The 20,404-nt window shown below is 46.2% G+C and overlaps 1 protein-coding gene across 1 annotated transcript in view; it reads left to right on the forward strand.

Moving 5' to 3' along the window:
• CLCN1 (chloride voltage-gated channel 1) overlaps positions 1 to 20,404 on the forward strand; it is a 100,114-nt gene that overhangs the window by 61,027 nt on the left and 18,683 nt on the right. The window contains exons 6-16 of the mRNA XM_083593034.1: positions 984 to 1,061; positions 2,695 to 2,773; positions 6,193 to 6,318; positions 7,842 to 7,926; positions 8,563 to 8,664; positions 9,170 to 9,254; positions 11,291 to 11,440; positions 14,536 to 14,605; positions 15,940 to 16,050; positions 16,154 to 16,367; positions 17,937 to 18,070. Of these exons, the coding sequence (XP_083449160.1) occupies positions 984 to 1,061; positions 2,695 to 2,773; positions 6,193 to 6,318; positions 7,842 to 7,926; positions 8,563 to 8,664; positions 9,170 to 9,254; positions 11,291 to 11,440; positions 14,536 to 14,605; positions 15,940 to 16,050; positions 16,154 to 16,367; positions 17,937 to 18,070 (1,234 nt within the window). The remainder of the gene's footprint in view (positions 1 to 983; positions 1,062 to 2,694; positions 2,774 to 6,192; positions 6,319 to 7,841; positions 7,927 to 8,562; positions 8,665 to 9,169; positions 9,255 to 11,290; positions 11,441 to 14,535; positions 14,606 to 15,939; positions 16,051 to 16,153; positions 16,368 to 17,936; positions 18,071 to 20,404) is intronic.

Below are 20,404 nucleotides of genomic sequence, written 5' to 3' on the forward strand. Positions count from 1 at the left end.
ATACAGAACAGCGGCACCCCACACTGCAACATTTTGTTGCAGTTTTCACTTGTGGCCGTCTGTTTCCTATTGCCTTAGGAGGTTGATGGTGGCTAACTCAGCCACTCTAATTTCTTAGAGGGGGAGGCAGTCCAGGCAGAAGAGTTGCCATTGGTCAAGCTCCTAGGAAGGGGCATGGGGAATGATGGGTGTAGTGGCTGTAGGGTCATCAGGCAGAACCATAGGATTGGAAGGGAACCACAAGGGTCATCTAGTCCAACCTCCTGGGGAAGGAGGCAGGTAGAAGGTAAAGTTGGAAGATGGAGCAGTCCTAATGAGGACAGGGCCAGGAGGAGGAGGGCTGGGGAGAAAGAACAGGGCAGGTGGTAATAATAATAATAATAATAATAATAATAATAATAATAATAATTATTATTATTATTATTATTATTATTATTATTATTATTATTATTATTTGTACCCCGCCCTCCCCAGCCAAGGCCGGGCTCAGGGCGGCTAACAAGCAATAATAAAAACAAGTTAAATGAATACAACTTAAAAACAAGATTAAAATACAACATTATGTGAGCTTTATCATGTAACTCAGGAGCTTCTGAGGTGGGGAAGGCTGATGCTCACACATTGCTTTGAAATAATAAGCAGCCGATCCTTCGACTGGAGGCCTCTCTCTCAGGCTCCAGAGGGAGACACAAACCTAACCTTCTTCCTCTCCCATTAAGGACCTTTTAACTCACCTTGTCATTTTGATTACATTTATGATCTTGCCAGCCACGCATGGGCTGCCTAAAGGTAGATTTCGAAAGTGTGCCTTTTCAGTGGCATGAGAGAGTCTTACAAAGATGTTGGTGGGTCTGGGAGTGATAAAAACAGATAGGAGAGGCAGAATCTTTGCTACTTTTTTGGCATAAAACTGAATTGAATGATGCTCCTCAACCTACCTTCCTTCCTTCCTTCCTTCCTTCCTTCCTTCCTTCCTTCCGCAGGGCCCCTTTGTGCATATTGCCAGCATCTGTGCTGCCGTCCTGAGCAAGTTCATGTCCATCTTTTGCGGTGTGTATGAGGTAAGTGTTCTGCATGCTCCATCTGGTCTGTGATGGAGGCTGTCAAAGGGGGAGGGGGAGCCTCAGAGACCCAGAATATTGAAGGCAGGACCAGAATGAATAAAAAACAGAATAATTCTAAACTAGCTGGCAAGAGGGAAATGACAGCAATTGGCAGGTTTAGATGTCCGTTAGAATAAAATAAAATACAGAGGAACCCTCCAAGAATCATGAACCCAAAAAGCTTTGGAAGTTAAAACCACTCCATGCCTGATTGTAGAGTCACCCTATTTTCTTCTTTAAAAAAACCAAAAACAAACAACCAATCCTAAAATATCGGAAGCAAAGCTTGGCTCCCCGAAAACCACAGCTTATTTGTAAACCAAATTGCCAGTTTCTAGACCATTTGCTGAAAAAGTTAAAAGGACTTCTGTCAAAGGATCAGAAATCAAAGAGGGTTTGAACAGGGCTCCTGATAGCTGGGGATGAGCCTATGATAATCTGCACATCCTCCTATTCCTCACACATCGCTCTACTTGTCCTGTTCAACACCTGACCTTGTAAAAACATGTATCCGCATTCTTGCAAGCCTGAATCTTGAAAGCGAAATTTTGCAAAACGGGTGGATCGTACATAAAACAACGTACACCGGCACAATTTCACTTTCTTTTGCCCAGAAATAGTGTTTTGTATTTTGGCGCACAAGGTCCAAACTTTGGTCACTGCTACCCATATATATGGGACGCGGGTGGCGCTGTGGGTTAAACCACAGAGCCTAGGATTTGCTGATCAGAAGGTCGGCGGTTCGAATCCCCACGACGGGATGAGCTCCCATTGCTCAGTCCCTGCTCCTGCCAGCCTAGCAGTTCAAAAGCACGTCAAAGTGCAAGTAGATAAATAGGTACTGCTCCGGCGGGAAGGTAAACGGCGTTTCCGTGTGCTGCTCTGGTTTGCCAGAAGCGGCTTAGTCATGCTGGCCACATGACCCTGAAGCTGTACGCTGGCTCCCTCGGCCAGTAAAGCGAGATGAGCGCTGCAACCCCAGAGTCGGCCACGACTGGACCTAATGGTCAGGGGTCCCTTTACCTTTTTACCCATATATACTGTGTGGTTGAGCAGCTGTAAATAAGCACAAATGATTTCATCGAGGCTTGTGCATTAGCAGCAGGCATCAAGACGTCCGGTGGGATGGGGGCTTTTAAAAATAAACAAATAACAACACATAAACATTACAGTAAGAAATGTGGTTGTTGTAAGCAGTTGTGTTTTGAGGCTGGTGTGGCTCCGGAAGCTTATTGCGCACAACGCTGGCTGAACGACTAAAGAGGCTCGAGCTCTGTAGCAGTGGCTGGCTTGGTGGCTGACTGCGCAACACCGTTCCAGTAGCTGGTAACAACTGCCAGGCTAGTATGGAGAACTGGCACATAGGCTATATAGTATTTGGTGGTGCGTAGAAAGGAACGGGGCCACCGTAGGTGCTGGCTGTGTGTAGTGACTGGCTCACTGCTCACTTCCTCTGTGAGAGAAGGCTGGTTTTGCTGCTCGCTGTTGCTTTGTGCCGGAGGAGGAGGGGGAGGAAGGAGAGGACTAACCTTGTGGCTGTGCTCCCTCCTAACCCTGGCATGCTTCTCTCTGGCCGGGCTCTCTATTCCAGAATGTGCACAGGCAGCTCGACCTCCTGGTGGCGGCTTGCGCAGTTGGAGTTGGATGTTGCTTCGGGGCTCCTCTTGGAGGCAAGTGCAATTCCCGTATTTATGCCAGGTGTTTACCCACCCCACCCCCCGCTCCCGACTGAGGAAGTTTCTGGAATGGAAGCCGTGTTTTTTGCTCAACTGACAACCGTCGTGGTGCTGCGGTGTGGTTCTTTTCCCTCGCGTAACCCAACAGAGAAACAGAAAAACAGAAAATGCAGCGAAGGGACATCCTGTGGGAAATAGAAAGTGCCTTTGGTGCAAGGATGTGTTGGGCAGGGAATTATTATTATTATTATTATTATTATTATTATTATTATTATTATTATTATTATTATTATTTATTACTTATACCCCGCCCATCTGGCTGGGTTTCCCCAACCAACTTGGACAGCTCCCAACAGAATATTTAAAAAACACAATAAAACATCAAACATTAAAAACTTCCCTTAACAAGGCTGCCTTCAGATGTCTTCTAAAAGTCAGATAGTTGTTTATTTCCTTGACATCTGATGGGAGAGCGTTCCACAGGGCGGGTGCCACTACCGAGAAGGCCCTCTGCCTGGTTCCCTGTAACCTTGCAGAGAGGAAACTGCCAGAAGGCCCTCGGAGCTGGACCTCAGTGTCTGAGCTGGACTATGGGGGTGGAGATGCTCCTTCAGGGACTGACATAAATCACATATGCCAATAATATCTAGCTGCCTCTATTTTTCAGGGACAGTCCCTATTTTCCAGCTCTCTCTGTGTCTCCAGTAAATCACAGTTTCTCTTCCCCCTACCCCATTTCTTTTGCATCTTGGGGAAAATCTGGGGTGCTTTTAAAATAACATTGTTAGCATGGATACAGCTGGGGTTACTACCTTTTCTGTCATTCTTCTCCCATAACTGCCTATCCAGATAGAGATGAGCGGGAGTTTTTCAGTATCTCCATATTCACACTTCCCTTCTGAAGTAGCACAGTTCCATAACCATATTATATTTTTGCACATCGAGTGTGGCTCTAACTTCCCCATCTTTCCTTGTCCAAACTTCAACAAAGCAAGGAAAGCTTTGTACACCTATTCCGCCATTTTCTATTGAATGTCTCCAAACTGCTCATATCTTGTTTTATTGCAGGAAACTGTGGAAATCCTACACATGTGCCAAGCGCTGCACTAGGAAGATGCTGCCTATTGTAGCTTCCTAGCACGTTTACATGCAGCCATTGACACATGCCCCGAATTTTCACGCATGACCATCTACTTGATAAATCATTGCAGTTTCCTACACTTCTGGGTTGGAGCTGTGTGATTTGTGAAATTTGTAACATACACTACATCTCTTAACCCCTTGAACAATTGACACCTGAATACATTATTCACATGTGACTCTGGAAAGATGGGGGAATTCTGCATTTACAAGAGCTGAGGCCTTGTCTCTTGCATGAATCCCTTTTGGTATTACATCACCTTCTTGCTAAGTGCACCCAAGCTTGTGTGTTGGTGAGAAATGAGGTGGGAACTCTTGGCATATACAGTGGTACCTCGGGTTACAAACACCTCAGGTTACAAACACTTCAGGTTACAGACTCTGCTAACCCGGAAGTAGTACCTCGGGTTAAGAACTTCACCTCAGGATAAGAACAGAAATTGTGCGCCAGCGGCGCGGTGGCAGCAGGAGGCCCCATTAGCTAAAGTGGTACCTCAGGTTAAGAACGGTTTCAGGTTAAGAACGGACCTCCGGAACAAATTAAGTACGTAACCAGAGGTACCACTGTACAGGATCTTCCAGTGGGTTCCGTGTGCGTTGTTAGATAACATCTACGGTATTGATCATTCTTTGACACTAGCTACCAATTCTGTCACTCATTCTTCCCTTTCTCTGCTTCTGTGTCTCACTTTGTGTGTCTCTGTGTGTCTTTGTCTTTCTCTCGCTCATGTCTCTTCCACCAGTAGCAGCCATATTATTACACCGATGTCCTGACTGTGGGATGTGCAGTAGGGGTTGGCTGCTGTTTCGGGACACCACTGGGAGGCAAGTGAATGCTGGCTGTCGTCTAACTTTCGCTAGAAACATTGCATCGTTCCTCCTCCCCACCCAGCCCAAAGTATAACCCACCTTCTAAATTCCATTTTCTAATGCAGGCAGGCAGATTCCAGGTTTGTTAGGACTCTTTGGTTGTTGTTTTTGTTAAACTAGAAACCCACGGTCTACCATGTGCGAGACACACACAGGTGAATCAAAAAACAGGGTGCCTCTAGGCGTAGGAATTTGCTTTTCAATACTGGAACTGGACATCCTTATCTCACACAAAAGACCGCTCCTGGTTAGCTTTCTTTTTGAGAGCCAGTGTGGTGTATTGGTTAAGAGCGGTAGACTCGTAATCTGGTGAACCAGGTTCGCGTCTCCGCTCCTCCACATGCAGCTGCTGGGTGACCTTGGGCCAGACACACTTCTCTGAAGTCTCTCAGCCCCACTCACCTCACAGAGTGTTTGTTGTGGGGGAGGAAGGGAAAGGAGAATGTTAGCCGCTTTGAGACTCCTTAGGGTAGTGATAAAGCGGGATATCAAATCCAAACTCTTCTTCTTCATTTCAGCAACCTAATTTATGTGGGGAAAGCCATGTTGCTCCTGCCATTGTTAAACAGTTGGGAGTCAGAAACCATTCCTGAGCTACAGCAGATCACCCAGGGATCTACCAGTAGACCCCAATCTACCTTCTTCTCTAGTTGTGTATTTTTAAGTATTTGGTTTTGGATAACTGGCCAGCACACCCTCTACCCTGGCAACACAGAAGCTGTTTCCATATTGGCTCATACCATTCCAGCCAAACACTTACCTTGGAATCGTGTGTCCAGGGCTAATGCTGTAGTTCAGAGAAGCACCCATTAGTGTACCAGTATGGAAAGAAAGCAATTGGGAAGCAGTTCCCACTCCACTGAGCTAGCGGTTTCCAAACTTCTTTCTGGGGAATTCTGCCATTTTCTTGGAAGTTTATCGATAGTTCCTCAATGAGACCATCTGTAATGGTGGACGAGCTTCCCTGGAAAACAGCTTGTTTCACTATTATAGAGTTTTCCAGGACTTTCAGTTCACACAGCAAAGACCAACACTGTCCGTAATTTCATGTGAAGTCATGCACAGAATATGATCCGCAAATCCTCTGCAATGCACAGGGTTCCCTCAGCAGAGATAGAGATGGTTTCCTCAAAGCAGAAAGTTTGGAAACCCATGTGCTGTTGAAATTGGGAATTGTTTCTTTTTGCTCATGCTTAGCCTTAGCTGAAGGAAACCGAGTTAAGGTGAAACAGTTCAAACACAACAACCCTGCTGTTCTTTTCTTTCTGCTACTTTTGCAAATTCCTGTTAATTCATGCGCTGGGGGAGTAGAAGTCAAGGTATTCTCAAGTGACTTTGGGAGCAGGTTGCGGTTGGGGAGAGGAGCTGTTACGCATTGCTGAGAACGTCCTTCTTCCTCATAGGTGTGCTCTTCAGCATCGAAGTAACTTCCACCTACTTTGCAGTTCGTAACTACTGGCGTGGATTTTTTGCGGCTACATTCAGTGCCTTTGTTTTCCGAGTCTTTGCTGTTTGGAACAAAGATGCAGGTAGGATTCGAGGATTGACTTCCTTCCTAGTCTCTGCTCTGACTGTACGTCCTCCTCCATCCCAAGGGTGTCACTGCACATGCGACTTCTTCAAGGTTGTAGGGATGGAGGGAGAGAGTCAGGTGAAGCCTTTTAGCATGCTGTTCTAGTGCTGTGAGTTGCTACCTGCTCCCTCTTCCAGTTCTTACATTCATCTACATCACAGGCAGAAGCATAGGAGCCAACTCCTAGGGGCCGAGGGAGCTTCGTCACCCCCAATAAAATATTTGAATGGGGTGTGTGATCGATTACATGGGGTGGGGTTTACTTGCCCCCTCCCCAAAATTGTATTCAAGTTGGCACCCCTGGTCAGAAACATCATCCTCAGGATAAAGGTAAAGGCAAAGGGACCCCTGACCATTAGGTCCAGTCGTGGCCGACTCTGGGGTTGTGGCGCTCATCTCGCTTTATTGGCCGAGGGAGCCGGCGTACAGCTTCCGGGTCATGTGGCCTGCATGACTAATCCGCTTCTGGCGAACCAGAGCAGTGCATGGAAATGCCGTTTACCTTCTCGCTGAAGCGGTACCTATTTATCTACTTGCACTTTGACGTGCTTTTGAACTGCTAGGTTGGCAGGAGCAGGGACCGAGCAACGGGAGCTCACCCTGTCGCGGGGATTTGAACTGCCGACCTTCTGATCGGCAAGTCTTAGGCTCTGTGGTTTAACCCACAGCGCCCCCCGCGTCCCTCATCCTCAGGATAGTTTCATGCATATATGGAGCTGATTGCTTTGACTGCCTTGCTAAACAATTGCGAAACCTGCACTGGCTAGAACATTGGTTCACATTACAAACAGGAACAGTGGTATGAAACCATGACTGCCTCCACTGTTAAAACATTGTCAGCTCTATTCAACCTGCCTCCAGTTTTCTCATTGCTGTGCTGTGGTGTTCTTGGAGGCCACAGATATTTTTCTACTAGTTTGCTTGCCTTTGATATTCAGGCTATTTTCAAGAGGGGATTTTCAAGTGGGTTCAGTATTGGACTTTTCTGGGACGATGCAGGAATTCATACCAAAACAACAGCAAACAGGATGAAGAATTTTTGAAAGGGCAGCTGCTTCCCTCTTCCTGTTAAACTGAAAGAGAAAAATGTGTGAGGATGCCAAATCAAAATACTATATACCATTTGGTGCTGCTTGTGAGCCAGAACCACTTCCTGATGACAGCAACAACAAAACCTTTTCTTAATGAAGTGCTCTTGAGGCTAGAAGTATTCCAGGCCCATCCCAAAACATATCAAAATAACATCCGCATTACCAAGTCTTTTCAAGTGGGGTGCTAAGAACTGTGGCAGTGCTGAAAGGAAGGCTTCTGTGATGCTTCCTTGCTGTCCCTTGTGCTTGCGCATTGATATCCCATATTTTCCTAGGCTTTCCGCCACCCCCGGGGCTCCTGCTTTCTGTAGTGCACATTTAAAATTCTCTCGCATTCTATTTTTCCACGGTCGTAATTCCTCCTGTCTTTCTCATCCCTGCTTCACAGTCACCATCACAGCCCTCTTCAGAACCAACTTCCGCATGGATTTCCCCTTTGACCTGCAGGAGCTGCCAGCTTTTGCCGTAATAGGGTAAGCCCAAAGGGACATGGGTAATTGTGATGCAAAACGATGCAAGGCGAGCGCCCCCCCCCCCCCCGGTTGAAAACTCTCTGTATAAAGCAGAGCTACTGCTTGCTTAGAGTTCTCTGGAGGATCCGGGTTAGACACAACAGCATTCAGCAAAAGGGAAAAAACCTCACTGCAGTGCTTCCAGCAGCCATTGAATGACTCAGTTCAGAATAGAAACATTGTCATATTTTTCTCATGAGAAATTATTCCTGCAAGGTGGCCAGATGCAAAGGAAAAGAGCAGCGCCCCTGAATGGCATCTAGGCGGGCATTTTTGTGGATGCGGCTTGCTAGGCAGGCAGGAGCAGGGACTGAGCAACGGGAGCTCACCCCGTCTTGGGGATTCGAACCGCTGACCTTCTGATCGGAAAGTCCTAGGCTCTGTGGTTTAACCCACAGCGCCACCCGCAACCCAAACTTTTATGCTTATCCTTGCTTAAAGAATAAAGTTAGGCTTTGGGGAAGAGGGTCCTGTGGTTCATACGGGCCCCAAACATGATCCAATGGGGCTCTTCTTATATAAATCCATACACAGACAATTTTCAAAAGTTGGCAATGCCCACATTTATCTATTTTTTTAAAAATTCTTTTGCTGTAGGATCTGCTCTGGGTTCCTTGGAGCGTTTTTTGTTTACTTCAATCGGCAGGTGGTTTTGTGTGTACGTCGACATACGGCTCTAAGTCAATTTCTAACCAAATAGTGAGTATGCTTTTATAGAGTTATTCTCCTCCTTTGCTCAAGAATAATGGCAGCAGGACCTACCCAGCCACTGTACCAATGACCCTGCTCTAAAGCCCAGCCAGTAGGAGCCGCTGTGAAGTGAATGTTCAGCAGCAGCATCTGAAAAGACCCGGTGCTGCATTGACTTTTTATAGGGAAGATCGGGATTTTCATTTTAAGGCAAACTGTATTGGTCAGGCAAAACATGGTGCAGGAACTGCTCTTAAATGTGAAAAGTGAACAATGGCCTTTCATGACTGTCGCTTTTCTTTTGGAATAAGTTTAAGGGGGCTGCCAACTTAAATACCACAATGCCTTCTTGCTTTGCAGAAAGCAGATATTGTTGAAGTCAGGCTAGAGACCCTGACAGAGTTCATTGGGCTTAGGCGAGGCGAGGGCAGAATTGCTCTCTGGTTCGATTTTGCAGCAGTTTTCCTGGGTTTGATGTATGTTGGCCCTTAACTTCTGTTTCTTTCTATTCTAGCCGCCTTATATATCCAGGGGTTATAACCTTTGTGATAGCGTCCTTGACATTCCCCCCAGGCTTCGGGCAGTTTATGGCTGGAGAGGTGAGAATATTGCTATAGGTCCATAAATGCCTAAAGCCTATTTCACAGAATGAGGGGTACAGTTTTCTCAACCTAGAATTTGCCTGTGCCTCGTTTTCCAACAGCAGTAGCTTCCATCAGCTGCAGGGGGGAAAACACTTCTCTACTGATTGTGCTGTCACTCCGTTGGGGAGTGAACTAGCACCATTCCTCTCTGTTTTGTGTGCATGCTGAGAAGGAAAGTAGTAGTAATCCCATCCTACCTTGCATTGACTAAGACAGGTTAGGGAACCTTAGGCCCAGGCGTCAAATGTGGCCCTCAGGGCCTATATGTCTGGCCCTCAAGTCACACCCCTCCCCCACCTCCCACTGGCGCAGTCCCCAGAGCACTTTGCTGTGGCTGAAATGTGCCCTTGATGGCGCATCTTGTGCATGGAAAGAAGTCCATGTGGGATGTGCGTAGAAACCTGTGGCTGTACCTAGCCCACTGTACAAAGATCCAATCTGTTGCGTGGCCCACTTTGGGCTCTGACACTGGCCGCTGCTGCTATGTGGCCCTTGGGAGGCTGGCTTGTGAAGGAATCTGGCCCTGAAGAAGATTCGCCCCGGGAGTAAAAGGAAGATGGAGGATCTTGTCTTTCCTATAAGGCAATAAGTAACCAAACAATTAAACCCCATGTTGCAAACAATCATCACTAATATCCAAGGCAACACAATGACCAAGTGACAATGCGATGTCAATATAAACTCTTTATATAATCTATACAGAACATTGAACAATATGAAATATATGAAATATGCACTCTCTGCAAAACCAAATAAACAGAAATCTTATAAATCTATGAAAGTCACAAAATGTGCACTCTAGATGGATTCTCATGAAAACATAGAACCAAATAAACATAAGTCTTATAAGTCTCCAGCGGTGTAGCGTGGGGGGTGCAGGGGGGTGCCGGCCGCACCGGGCGCAACATCTGGGGGCTAGGGTTAGGGGGCGCAAATCCATGGGTTAGGGGGCACAAATCCACAGGTTAGGGGGCGCAAATTACTTGCCTTGACCCGGGTGCTGACAACCCACGCTACGCCACTGTAAGTCTCTGAAAGTCTTTGTAGACTATGCAAGTCTCTGAAAGAAGCAATGGGTCAGATTCTTATCTGGTGAAAACAAGTCATATAGATTTATAAGATTTCTGTTTATTTGGTTTTGCAGAGAGTGCATATTTCATATATTTCATATTGTTCAATGTTCTGTATAGATTATATAAAGAGTTTATACATGCTACTGGCTTAAAACATAGCTACGTCATTCTTTTTGTCAGTTCGAAGCTAGTTTGGGGGCAGTGTCACCAAAACACAGTATTTCATAAGAAGCAACAGGCAATACACAGAGTATGCTGCATGTACACCACTTCCCAAGCCATTGGTGGGGGCACAATGGATGCAAAATTAGTGAGTGTACACAGCTTGGATTTCCTCCTTGCAAACCTTTTGGTTTCTGAACAATTGTAACCTCTCAGCTGCATGAAGAGGTATTTATAAGAACAAACTGAACAGGAGGATGTCGAAGATAGAATTGTTTCTGAAAGTGCAGAAAGAGCCTCTGCAATTCACATCCAGATATAAGCAGGGCTTTGTGTATGCCATGATTTCATTGGAGTACAGAGACCTGCAGAGAGTGGTACTGGCGACAGAATCCAGCTTCCTGAGTCTCTCAGGTTTCATTAGGAAAGACAAAAACTCACAAGCCAATGCAATATTTTCCTAGCTCTTAATGGTTGCGAAGATGTGCTTGAAAGTGTGCAGGCAATTTCTCATGAAACCTCAGAGGCGACACGAAGCAAAATAAGGCCAGGCAAGCCTATTTGTTCAATTTGTATAACTTACGCAGATCACAAATATCAGTCCTTGCTGAATTTTGTTTTACCTCATCACAAAGAGCCTCCACCCACCCCACCCAACCCCTGGTTTCTCAACACCTAATACACACATTTCCAAACAGAATATTGTTCCCTTTGTGGCGAAAGCCTAGTCCCTCATTGCCTTGTCTCTCCTTGCAGCTGATGCCCAGAGAAGCCATTAGCAGCCTCTTTGATAACTTCACCTGGGTAAAGCATACAGGGGACCCCCAGATCCTGGGGAGATCTGCAGTCTGGATCCATCCCAAAGTCAGTGTGTTTGTCATCATTCTTCTCTTCTTCGTCATGAAGGTAGGGAGCCCACCTGACTGCGCTGAATGTGGATTGCTTCCTCCTAGCCCCTTGCAGCTATTTTCCCTTAGCGGGAGCAGCGAACTGTAAAGTCCTCAGAGAAACAGCTCATTATTTTCCAAGGCAATTGGTATGTTCTTTTGGACCAGGCCAACTGAAGAGGTTTTATTGGAGAGAGTTTAATGTAGTGGATGAGAAACCCTGATTCACCCCAGAACATTCAGGGATAATGGGGTTTTCTTTCACATCAGCCACTTAGTCTGGAATAGGGATAATGTCTGTTCACTTAGCTGGTATGGACAATCCGGATAGTGTCATTGTCAAAGAATTGCATCCCAGTGTGTTCTGTGATATCCGTCTGCCTTTTTTTCAGGCTCATTTTTTTCTTTTTAAAGTACAATTGCAGTGCTAGCCTTATCGAGTATAGACTTGTCAAGTGCTATAGAAGCTTTTCAGGCTATTACCCCTTTAATTAGTAGCTTAATTTTGGTAGCCCTTTATTTTAAAGTGGCCAATTAGTTGCTTCCTGTTCATTTGCAGCCATTGCCCTTTAATGGGTCCCTTCCTGAAACTTTAATTACTCAATTAATCTTTTATCATAACCATTCAAAAGAAAGTGGGAAGCCACTAATTAAAGGACGCGGGAGCGTAGTTGAACATAACTTATTTCTGACTATACATAAGGAGAACTTGCCCATATGGGATGGGGCATTCCGAGATTGTCATGGAGAATATATAAAAAAGGTAAAGGACCCCTGACAGTTAAGTCCAGTCACCAACAACTCTGGGGTTGCAGTGCTCATCTCGCTTTACTGGTCGAGGGAGCCGACGTTTGTCCGCATTTTTTCCGGGTCATGTGGCCAGCATGACTAAGCTGCTTCTGGCGAAACCAGAGCAGTGCACGGAAACGCTGTTTACCTTCCCGCCAGAGCGGTACCTATTTATCTACTTGCACTGAGTGCTTTCAAACCGCTAGGTTGGCAGGAGCTGGGACCGAGCAACGGGAGCTCACCCCATTGCGGGGATTTGAACCGCCGACCTTCCGATCGGCAAGCCAAGGCTCAGTGGTTTACACCACAGCGCCACCCACGTCCCCATGGAGAATATAGTCCAGTATAAAGTGCTGTGTATAATCACTAGGTTAATTCTGCTTCCATGTGGTTGCTGAAAAGCAATGCCTCAGGGGCACTAAGGGGCCCTGGTGTGGAAACAACCTGAATACAGTGTGTCCTTTATTCAATCTGTCCTGCAGCCAGAGTAGGGGAAGAAGATGGATGTGGTAGTTGGTGGGATGTGATCCTCCCTTTGGAATTGCATTAAAAGGTGCTATAGTGCCAATGAAATAAGTGGTTCAAAAGCTCAGGGGAACTATACTTCCTCACCCATGGGACTGTGTTGAATGCACAAGCACACAAAACACTATACCTCCAATAGTCTGGAAAATCAACCTTGAATCTGCTCATAGCTTGCAGCAGAATGCCAACGATTAGGTTACTTAAGAGCTGCTCACCTGGCAGCAATGTTAAGTCTTCCTTGGAGCTGACATCTCTTTTATGTAGCACTGGGAGCCATAGATGATAAGCACCAGGGGACCCTACTTTTACATGGCTGGCAATAGCCATGAAGGCAGATATTCTGCATAATGTTCACGGAGAGTGTTTGAGGTTTTATTTGCCTTACTGGAGATTTATCAGCTGGCTCACAGAATCATAGGCATGGTCCATCACCTGATCTAACCTGCTACTCAATGCAGGATGAAATTATACCATCCCTTCCAGTCTCTGCTAAAATATCTCTGAGAGAGCCTACTGTACCTCTTCCCAAGGCAATCATTCCACTGCTGATTCGCTCTTGCTCCCATGCTGCTTCTCTTGATATTTAGCCAAAACCTGTCTCCCTGCGAGTTCCAGTCATGCAGGAAAAGTCTGCTCCATCTTGTGGGTGGCAGAAAATAGCCTCTTGTGCTATAGCAAGTATTGAAGTTGAAAGTATCAACCAATCTACACAATGAGCACCTATATAATTTTCCTACCTACGCATATTAGGGAGGCTTACTGAATGAGACTGGCTTCATGCAGACGCAAAATTATTCCCTGCGCCACAAAATTCTCCTCTATGAATTTTAATGGTGAATACTCTCCATTAGGTGCAGTGCTTTTGTACCATCAACTAGAAATCACTTTGCTAGCATTAACCTAAATATGTCTCTTGGGCTGCCTGCAGTTCCGTGAAGTCCTCCCTCCTCCATAGCTTAATGAAAGTCCTATAGGAAAAAATGTAGTTACATGTTTCCTACTTCTGAGCAGTGGAAAATTCTGGGGGCAGTGCTTATGGGGTTTCGTTTAGATGAGAGAGAGAGAGAGAGCACAGAACCCTTAGGGTGCCTTTGTAATATTTTATTTGTTTACAATTCCGCAACAAACAGAATATAAGAGGGGGCAAAAAGAGCAGCTACTGCAGGCAGCTAATGCATTAACAATGCCATAGACTCCCAGAGAGCAAGGTTCAAAGAACTGTAGGTATAAACTCTTGACTCTCCCCTCCCATTCCCCATCATCCTCTTTCCAAAATTAAGCCCCCTTTATTTCTTTCCCAGCACCTCTGCACCAGCCCCATGGTGGATCTACACACTGGGGGGAGGGGACAGGTGTCAAAATGTGATACTTCCGGCAAGAGAGACCAGCTCAACGTACTCAAAACAGCTAAAAAATTAACAAGCTTATTCTTTGTGCGCTCATATACACAGGTCTGCTTTTGGGGTGGCCACTGTTTGCACAGAAGCACAAAATTCCAGAATACCTATATGAACGCTTCCTTCCTTTTTAACCAGACTAGACACTGAGACTGAGAAGGGACAGGGAAGGTGGTAGTGATGAGCCAGGTTGACCATCCCTGTCCTGGGCAGTCAGCCACCCTAGGGGACGCGGCTGGCTTGCTTGAACTGCCCTTGTGGATTTTATGCTCCCCCAACTCCTTTGCTCCTTCCCTACATCTGTCATCTTCTTGGTCCATCTCTGAGTAAGTTCAGTGGAGCTGTGAGAGAGGCGCCACCAGTGCCACACACTAACTATTGCTGCCTGTCCCCTCTATCCTAGTTCTGGATGTCTGTCGTTGCCACTACCATGCCGATACCTTGCGGAGGCTTCATGCCTGTGTTTGTGCTGGGTGAGTTTCTGTATTTTCCTCAGAGGGGAATTTTTCAGAGGCTGGGATTGAGAGAGAGGAGAGAACTGAACGAAGGTAGATGTTTAAAGCACCTCTGATGCACGTGACACCCCCCCCCCAAAAAAAAGAATGCTTGGAACTGTTATGTACTGAAGTTCTCACCCTGGGCCAGCAGGGGGTTACTGTAGATAGTTTTCACTCAGGTCCACATATGCAAATAAGGGATTGAAAGTGACGTTCAGTGATTGGATAGTTACAGAAAATGGTTACTGTTGCGTTCTAGTGGAGCTCTATATAAGCAGGCTGGCTGAACCCTTCAGTTCAGTTCTGTTCTGTGAATAAACAAGAGCTGTTTGAAGAATCGCTGTGTCGTCTGATATGTTCACCCACAACTTAACAGGAACTATAGTTGGTTAAAGGTGCTGGGAACTGTAGCTCTGTGAGGGGAAAACTATGCTTTAAAAGTGCCATTGAATGTGCTTTAAATGTATGGTGTTGATCTGCTCAGAGATGCAAATTGACGTTGGATGGTGCTTCTTTGAAATGATTGGGACCCTGGTTCTCCTTCTGGTCCCCATTAGGGAATCCCTTGACATATCAGCTCATAGCCGGCTTCTCACTCCCGGCTCCTTCTCATGCTCTAGCCACTTCCTACAACTCACAAATGCTGGGCTGCACCACTCCTGTTCATGTGGCTCCAACACAATACCTTCCTTCAATAAGAAAACTTACTAGTGGTCAGAATAGGAAGATAGAAACGAAAAGCTAGCTCTTCCTTTGAGCTGAAGTATAGACCTCTTGAGCCAAAGGAGCAGCAGTAAGCTTATTGTTCTTCCTCTGCAGACGTACAGTTTTAAAATTTAAAGTGTGGGTTAGTTTGCTCAAGCCCTGTGTGCATCTATTATATTACACAAGTATCAATTATGACGCCTGCTAGCAAATCCTGAGGCAGAGTGGGAAATTCAACACAGGACTTAGAAGATCATTCTGTCAGCTCAAGTCTTTCAGCTTGCCAGATGGGATGACCTCTTCTCTTCTTCTTCTTCTGGGGTATTAGAGAACCACCCTCTGGCTGTTCTGGGGGTTTCCCCAACACCCCAGGGCTAATTTGTGGTGGGGGGGGGAGGCACAGAGGGAGGAGAAGGAGGGAAAAGCTCAATTGTGCTGATGGAAGACCTTCTGCTGCCTTCTACTAGTGGGACTCATTAACTGCTCAATATTTTCTTGTACATTGTTAGCAGAACACACTTAGACGCAGAACAGCTATGCAGGCAGGGAGGGGAAATTTGTTTTGTTGATCTTGTATTAACCAGTGATCTCATGATGGCTTATAGGGGCTGCCTTTGGACGCTTGGTTGGTGAAATCATGGCCTGGTTTTTTCCTGATGGGATTGTCTTCGATGACATTGTTTACAAAATCTTACCTGGAGGTTATGCCGTGATTGGTAAGTCCACATCCCTTTTTCCTTAGGTTGAAATCTCAATCTAAGCTACGGATGGTCCTGCTAACTTACCCGCTCTTTCTCCATGTCCTGTAATTGGGAAAAGGAGCTGCCGCTTTGACTGGTGCAGTGAGCCACACGGTGTCCACAGCAGTGATTTGCTTTGAGCTGACAGGTCAGATCTCCCACATCCTGCCCATGATGGTGGCCGTCATCCTTGCCAACATGGTGGCCCAGAGTTTGCAGCCTAGTCTCTACGACAGCATCATCCAAGTGAAGAAGTTGCCCTATTTGCCAGACTTGGGATGGAATCAAATAAGGTATTATAATAATAAGAGGGGATGAGAGGGAGGGAATGGAGTCAAATGCTGAGATGATGCAGCATTTGATGATGCTGAGATGATGCAGATGAGTCCACCCAGTGGTGTAGCGTGGGTTGCATGTTGCCCAGGGCAGCGGAGAGCAGGGGAGGAAAACGGACAGGAGTATGCATGCGCATTCAGCTGCCTAACGGTGTCTGCATCACCCAGGAGATTGCAGCCGCAGTGATAAGAAGATTTGTTTACGTTGTCTGGAGAGGTCACTTCCTGGTTTGCTGGAGAGGTCACTTCCTCTGTTTTCACTGGAGCCCAGTGATGGAAGCGCACAACTGTATTGAGGCAATGCTGGGTGTTGAAATTTTGTGCCCTGGGCAACCACCCCTGTCTGAGCGCTTTCCCCTTTTTGCCCCACCCCTTTCCGAGGGAAATTCTGTTCTTTAGCAATAAAGGTAAAGGGACCCCTGACCATTAGGTCCAGTCGTGACCGACTCTGGGGTTGCGGCGCTCATCTTGCTTTATTGGCCGAGGGAGCCGGCGTACAGCTTCCGGGTCATGTGGCCAGCATGACTAAGCCGCTTCTGGCGAACCAGAGCAGCACTCGGAAACGCCGTTTACCTTCCCACCAGAGTGGTACCTATTTATCTACTTGCACTTTGACGTGCTTTCAAACTGCTAGGTTGGCAGGAGCTGGGACCGAGCAACAGGAGCTCACCCCATTGCGGGGATTCGAACCACCGACCTTCTGATCGGCAAGTCCTAGGCTCTGTGGTTTAATCCACAGCGCCACCTGCGTCCCTATTTAGCAATAACCCGTGTCGTCTATTTAGCAATAACCCGTGTTGTCTATTTAGCAATAGAGCACACCAAATGGTGTTCTGGGGAAAACTCAATTTGCCGTTTGCTCTGATTGAGTGCTAAAGAGTGGTGTTCCCTTGGGGAGAGCAGCAGGACAAGAGGAAGTGTGGATAAGCCCACAGTCTATTTCCTGCCTCCATCTGAGGCGAACCTCTCTGCATTGCTTCCATTTCTCTATGACCTTAACTCCTCTTCTTCCTGAAGCAAATAGCCTGCACCCAGGCTACCTCAAGGAATGCCCTTCTCCCATACGGGCTTTCCTGGGTACTTCAGTCACCAGAAAGGGTCCTGCTCCAAGTGGCGGCAGCATTAAACTGGTGTGAGGCAGTGTTTTCCCAGAAGGGGGACCCCTCTTTGGGGAACTCCCTCCCTAGAGGCATTTGGCTAGCCTGCTTGATAGTCTGTTTCAAGAAGTCTCCAATATATAATTCTGGCAGACATTTGAAGTTATTTTAAGTGGAATTTCTCCTCCTATGGATTTTACTACCATTTTATCTCTCATAGTCATCTATCTATATTTTCATTGTCTGGATTTTACTACAATCTTATATGTAGCAGCTGCCCTGAGGATTCTTCAAGCAGAATACAGTTATTGGTGGGTGGGTGGAGGGCTATTAACTAACTAGCTGACAAATTAGTTAATTAAGCCACCACCTCTTTTTTCTTTAACTTACTCATTTTCTTCCCTTCGATTTTAACTTCCGCCCACTTAAGCAAATACAATATCTTTGTGGAGGATATTATGGTGTGCGACGTGAAATTCATCTCCTCCAACTGCAAATACCGGGACCTGCAGGATGCTCTTGAGCACACCACTGTCAAGACCTTTCCTCTTGTGGATTCACCAGGTGAGATGGGCGAGGGACCAGACCCACTGATGAATTCAGAGGTAGCGCACATCCGTCCCGTCCCCCCGCCCCCCAAGTTTCCAAGCACTTTGGTGCTCAGTAAACCCTAAGAACTGAATTCCTGGTCAGTTCCTTGGCATGATAACTTATTGTTGGTGGGCAGAGGACAACTCAGTAAGCACTAAAGCCAAACTATCTGCATGGTTTCATTCTCACTTTTTGTTTAAACACAACTCTGGTTTTCATTGGATTATTTTTTTTTTATCCCCTGTTAGTATTTTATTTATTTTGGGGGACATGGCCTGAAGAAGCCGTGTGGTCTGATGAAATGAATTCTTGGCTCAACCCTTTGTTTACCAATAAATGTCTGTCTTGTCTCTTTACATGTGTTTCCTGTAGACAAATAATATCTAGTTTTTGTTAAAGTATGTGCTATTTTGTTTCTCTTTGCTTTTAATATTCAAACCATTTACATTCCACAATAGTACTTTCAAATCCATCCTTTCTCCTTCTCTTTACTCTTCCCCTACCCTCCTCCTATATTCTAACTTTAACTTTTTACCCTCTTTACTTTTATAACTGCTTCTTCTCTTATCCCTCCCTCCCTCCTTCTCCCTTTCTCCTTACTTCCTCCTTTCTCTACCTATCTCCTCTCCTTCTGCACTTTCTTCTCTTTTGCCCTCTTCCACATCTTCCTGTTGATGTTCTACTAATTCTCCAAAGTCTTTTCTGTAATTGCTCTTGAATGGTTTCCCAAGCTAGTCCTAGAGGGCCAAGACTTTCCCAAGTCTAGTTTGTAGGCTCTACAGCTCCAGGGTGAAACTGTCTTGAAAATAATCTACATGTATTTCCTGGTCTTGAAACAGTAAAATTTCAGTGCAGCCATCAAATCCCACCAGAACTTGTCTCAGGTCTACTAAAAAAAAACCCACAACCAACCCTGAACGCCTGCCTAATAATAAGTCATGTGAACGCCTTTGTCACTTCTGATGCCTTGTACAATTCTGTGAGTTATGACTGGTGGAGAGGGTTGAGGAATCTGCTCAGAGAACTTGGCAGGAGAAGAGGGAAACTGCAACAGAAGGCATGAACAGCAGGAATTGGCCACCAACCACTTGGCTCGATGGACCGGTGCTTTCTGTGGGAGAGGAGGCTTCAACAGGCTGATGTCAGATACAGAGTGGGCTCAACTGCTGCTGCTGTGTGTGAAAACCTCATACTGTTTGTGAAGAGGGAGGAGGCACAGGAGAAAGACGAGTATATTTCTAGAGGGACAGCAGTGTGGTTAGGCATGTGTTTGAGAGCTAGGTTGAGAGCCAGAAGCAGGTTGTTTGGCTGCAACGAGCTATGACTAAGAAAACCAGGACCTTGCAGAAGTGGAAAATTATACCACCACATACTGGCTCCGGACCAAAGATTTAAATAACCTTGGGCGCCACCTTTCCCTATCCAAAATGGCTTTGATTCTGTCAGGTCTCTAGGACAGTGTTTCCCAAACGTTCTACCTTCAGAGAACACTTTCTGCATCCAAGGGACTCCAGAAGTTTGCAGAGAGGATTCTGGGGCATGTTCTATGCAATACAGTTGGTTCTTTTGCAGGAAACTGGCTAGAGCCCTGTTGAGTCTTAACTTTTACCCCACATGAACGGAGAATGGGCCCGAGAGGTCTAGAATGCAACTAACGCTTCTTTGACACCACATATTGCAAAGGATGAAACCTAGTAAAGATAGGGAAGTTGTCTTTTATGAAAACATGTTTATTATTCCTGGTTTTCTCATCGAGGAGACAAATATAAGCTTCCAAGAGACACTAGAGCTCCTCTGAACACAGTTTTCTTTTTTCAAAAAGACTAGTGCTCTAGAACTTGCGGAGATGGTCACCCTCCTTGAAGTGGCATTCCTATGAAGTGGCATTCCTAGAGATACTAAGTGGACACTTCTCTGCCTTTGAGCCTACATAGAACTGGCCTGTTGTGTAGGTTGGGTGGGTGGGGACTAGGGTATGATCCAGCCTTCGGAGCAGTAGCAGCCAACATTGAGCTCTCCCCATGTTTGACTAAAGTTTTCACTATCCCTAGTTGTACTTGGTGGGGCTGATGAGACTGGCAGTTTGACCATGCTGGCAATCTCTGCTTCAGTGGCACCTTGTTTGCTGCATGACTAGAGCCTGGTTCTTGGTCTTTCTAGACAAAATGCATGTCAGGACCCATGGGTCATTCTAGAGAGACCTTGTCTTCCTCTTATGAGTTTGACGGCAGCGGTGGAGGAAACCACTCGGGTGCCTGGGGCAGTGTGAGCCGCCCATAGGAATGGGGCGCACCACGGGGCTTGCAG

Source organism: Podarcis filfolensis, assembly GCF_964270895.1.
Source record: "Podarcis filfolensis genome assembly, chromosome: 17".
Lineage (NCBI taxonomy): Eukaryota > Metazoa > Chordata > Lepidosauria > Squamata > Lacertidae > Podarcis > Podarcis filfolensis.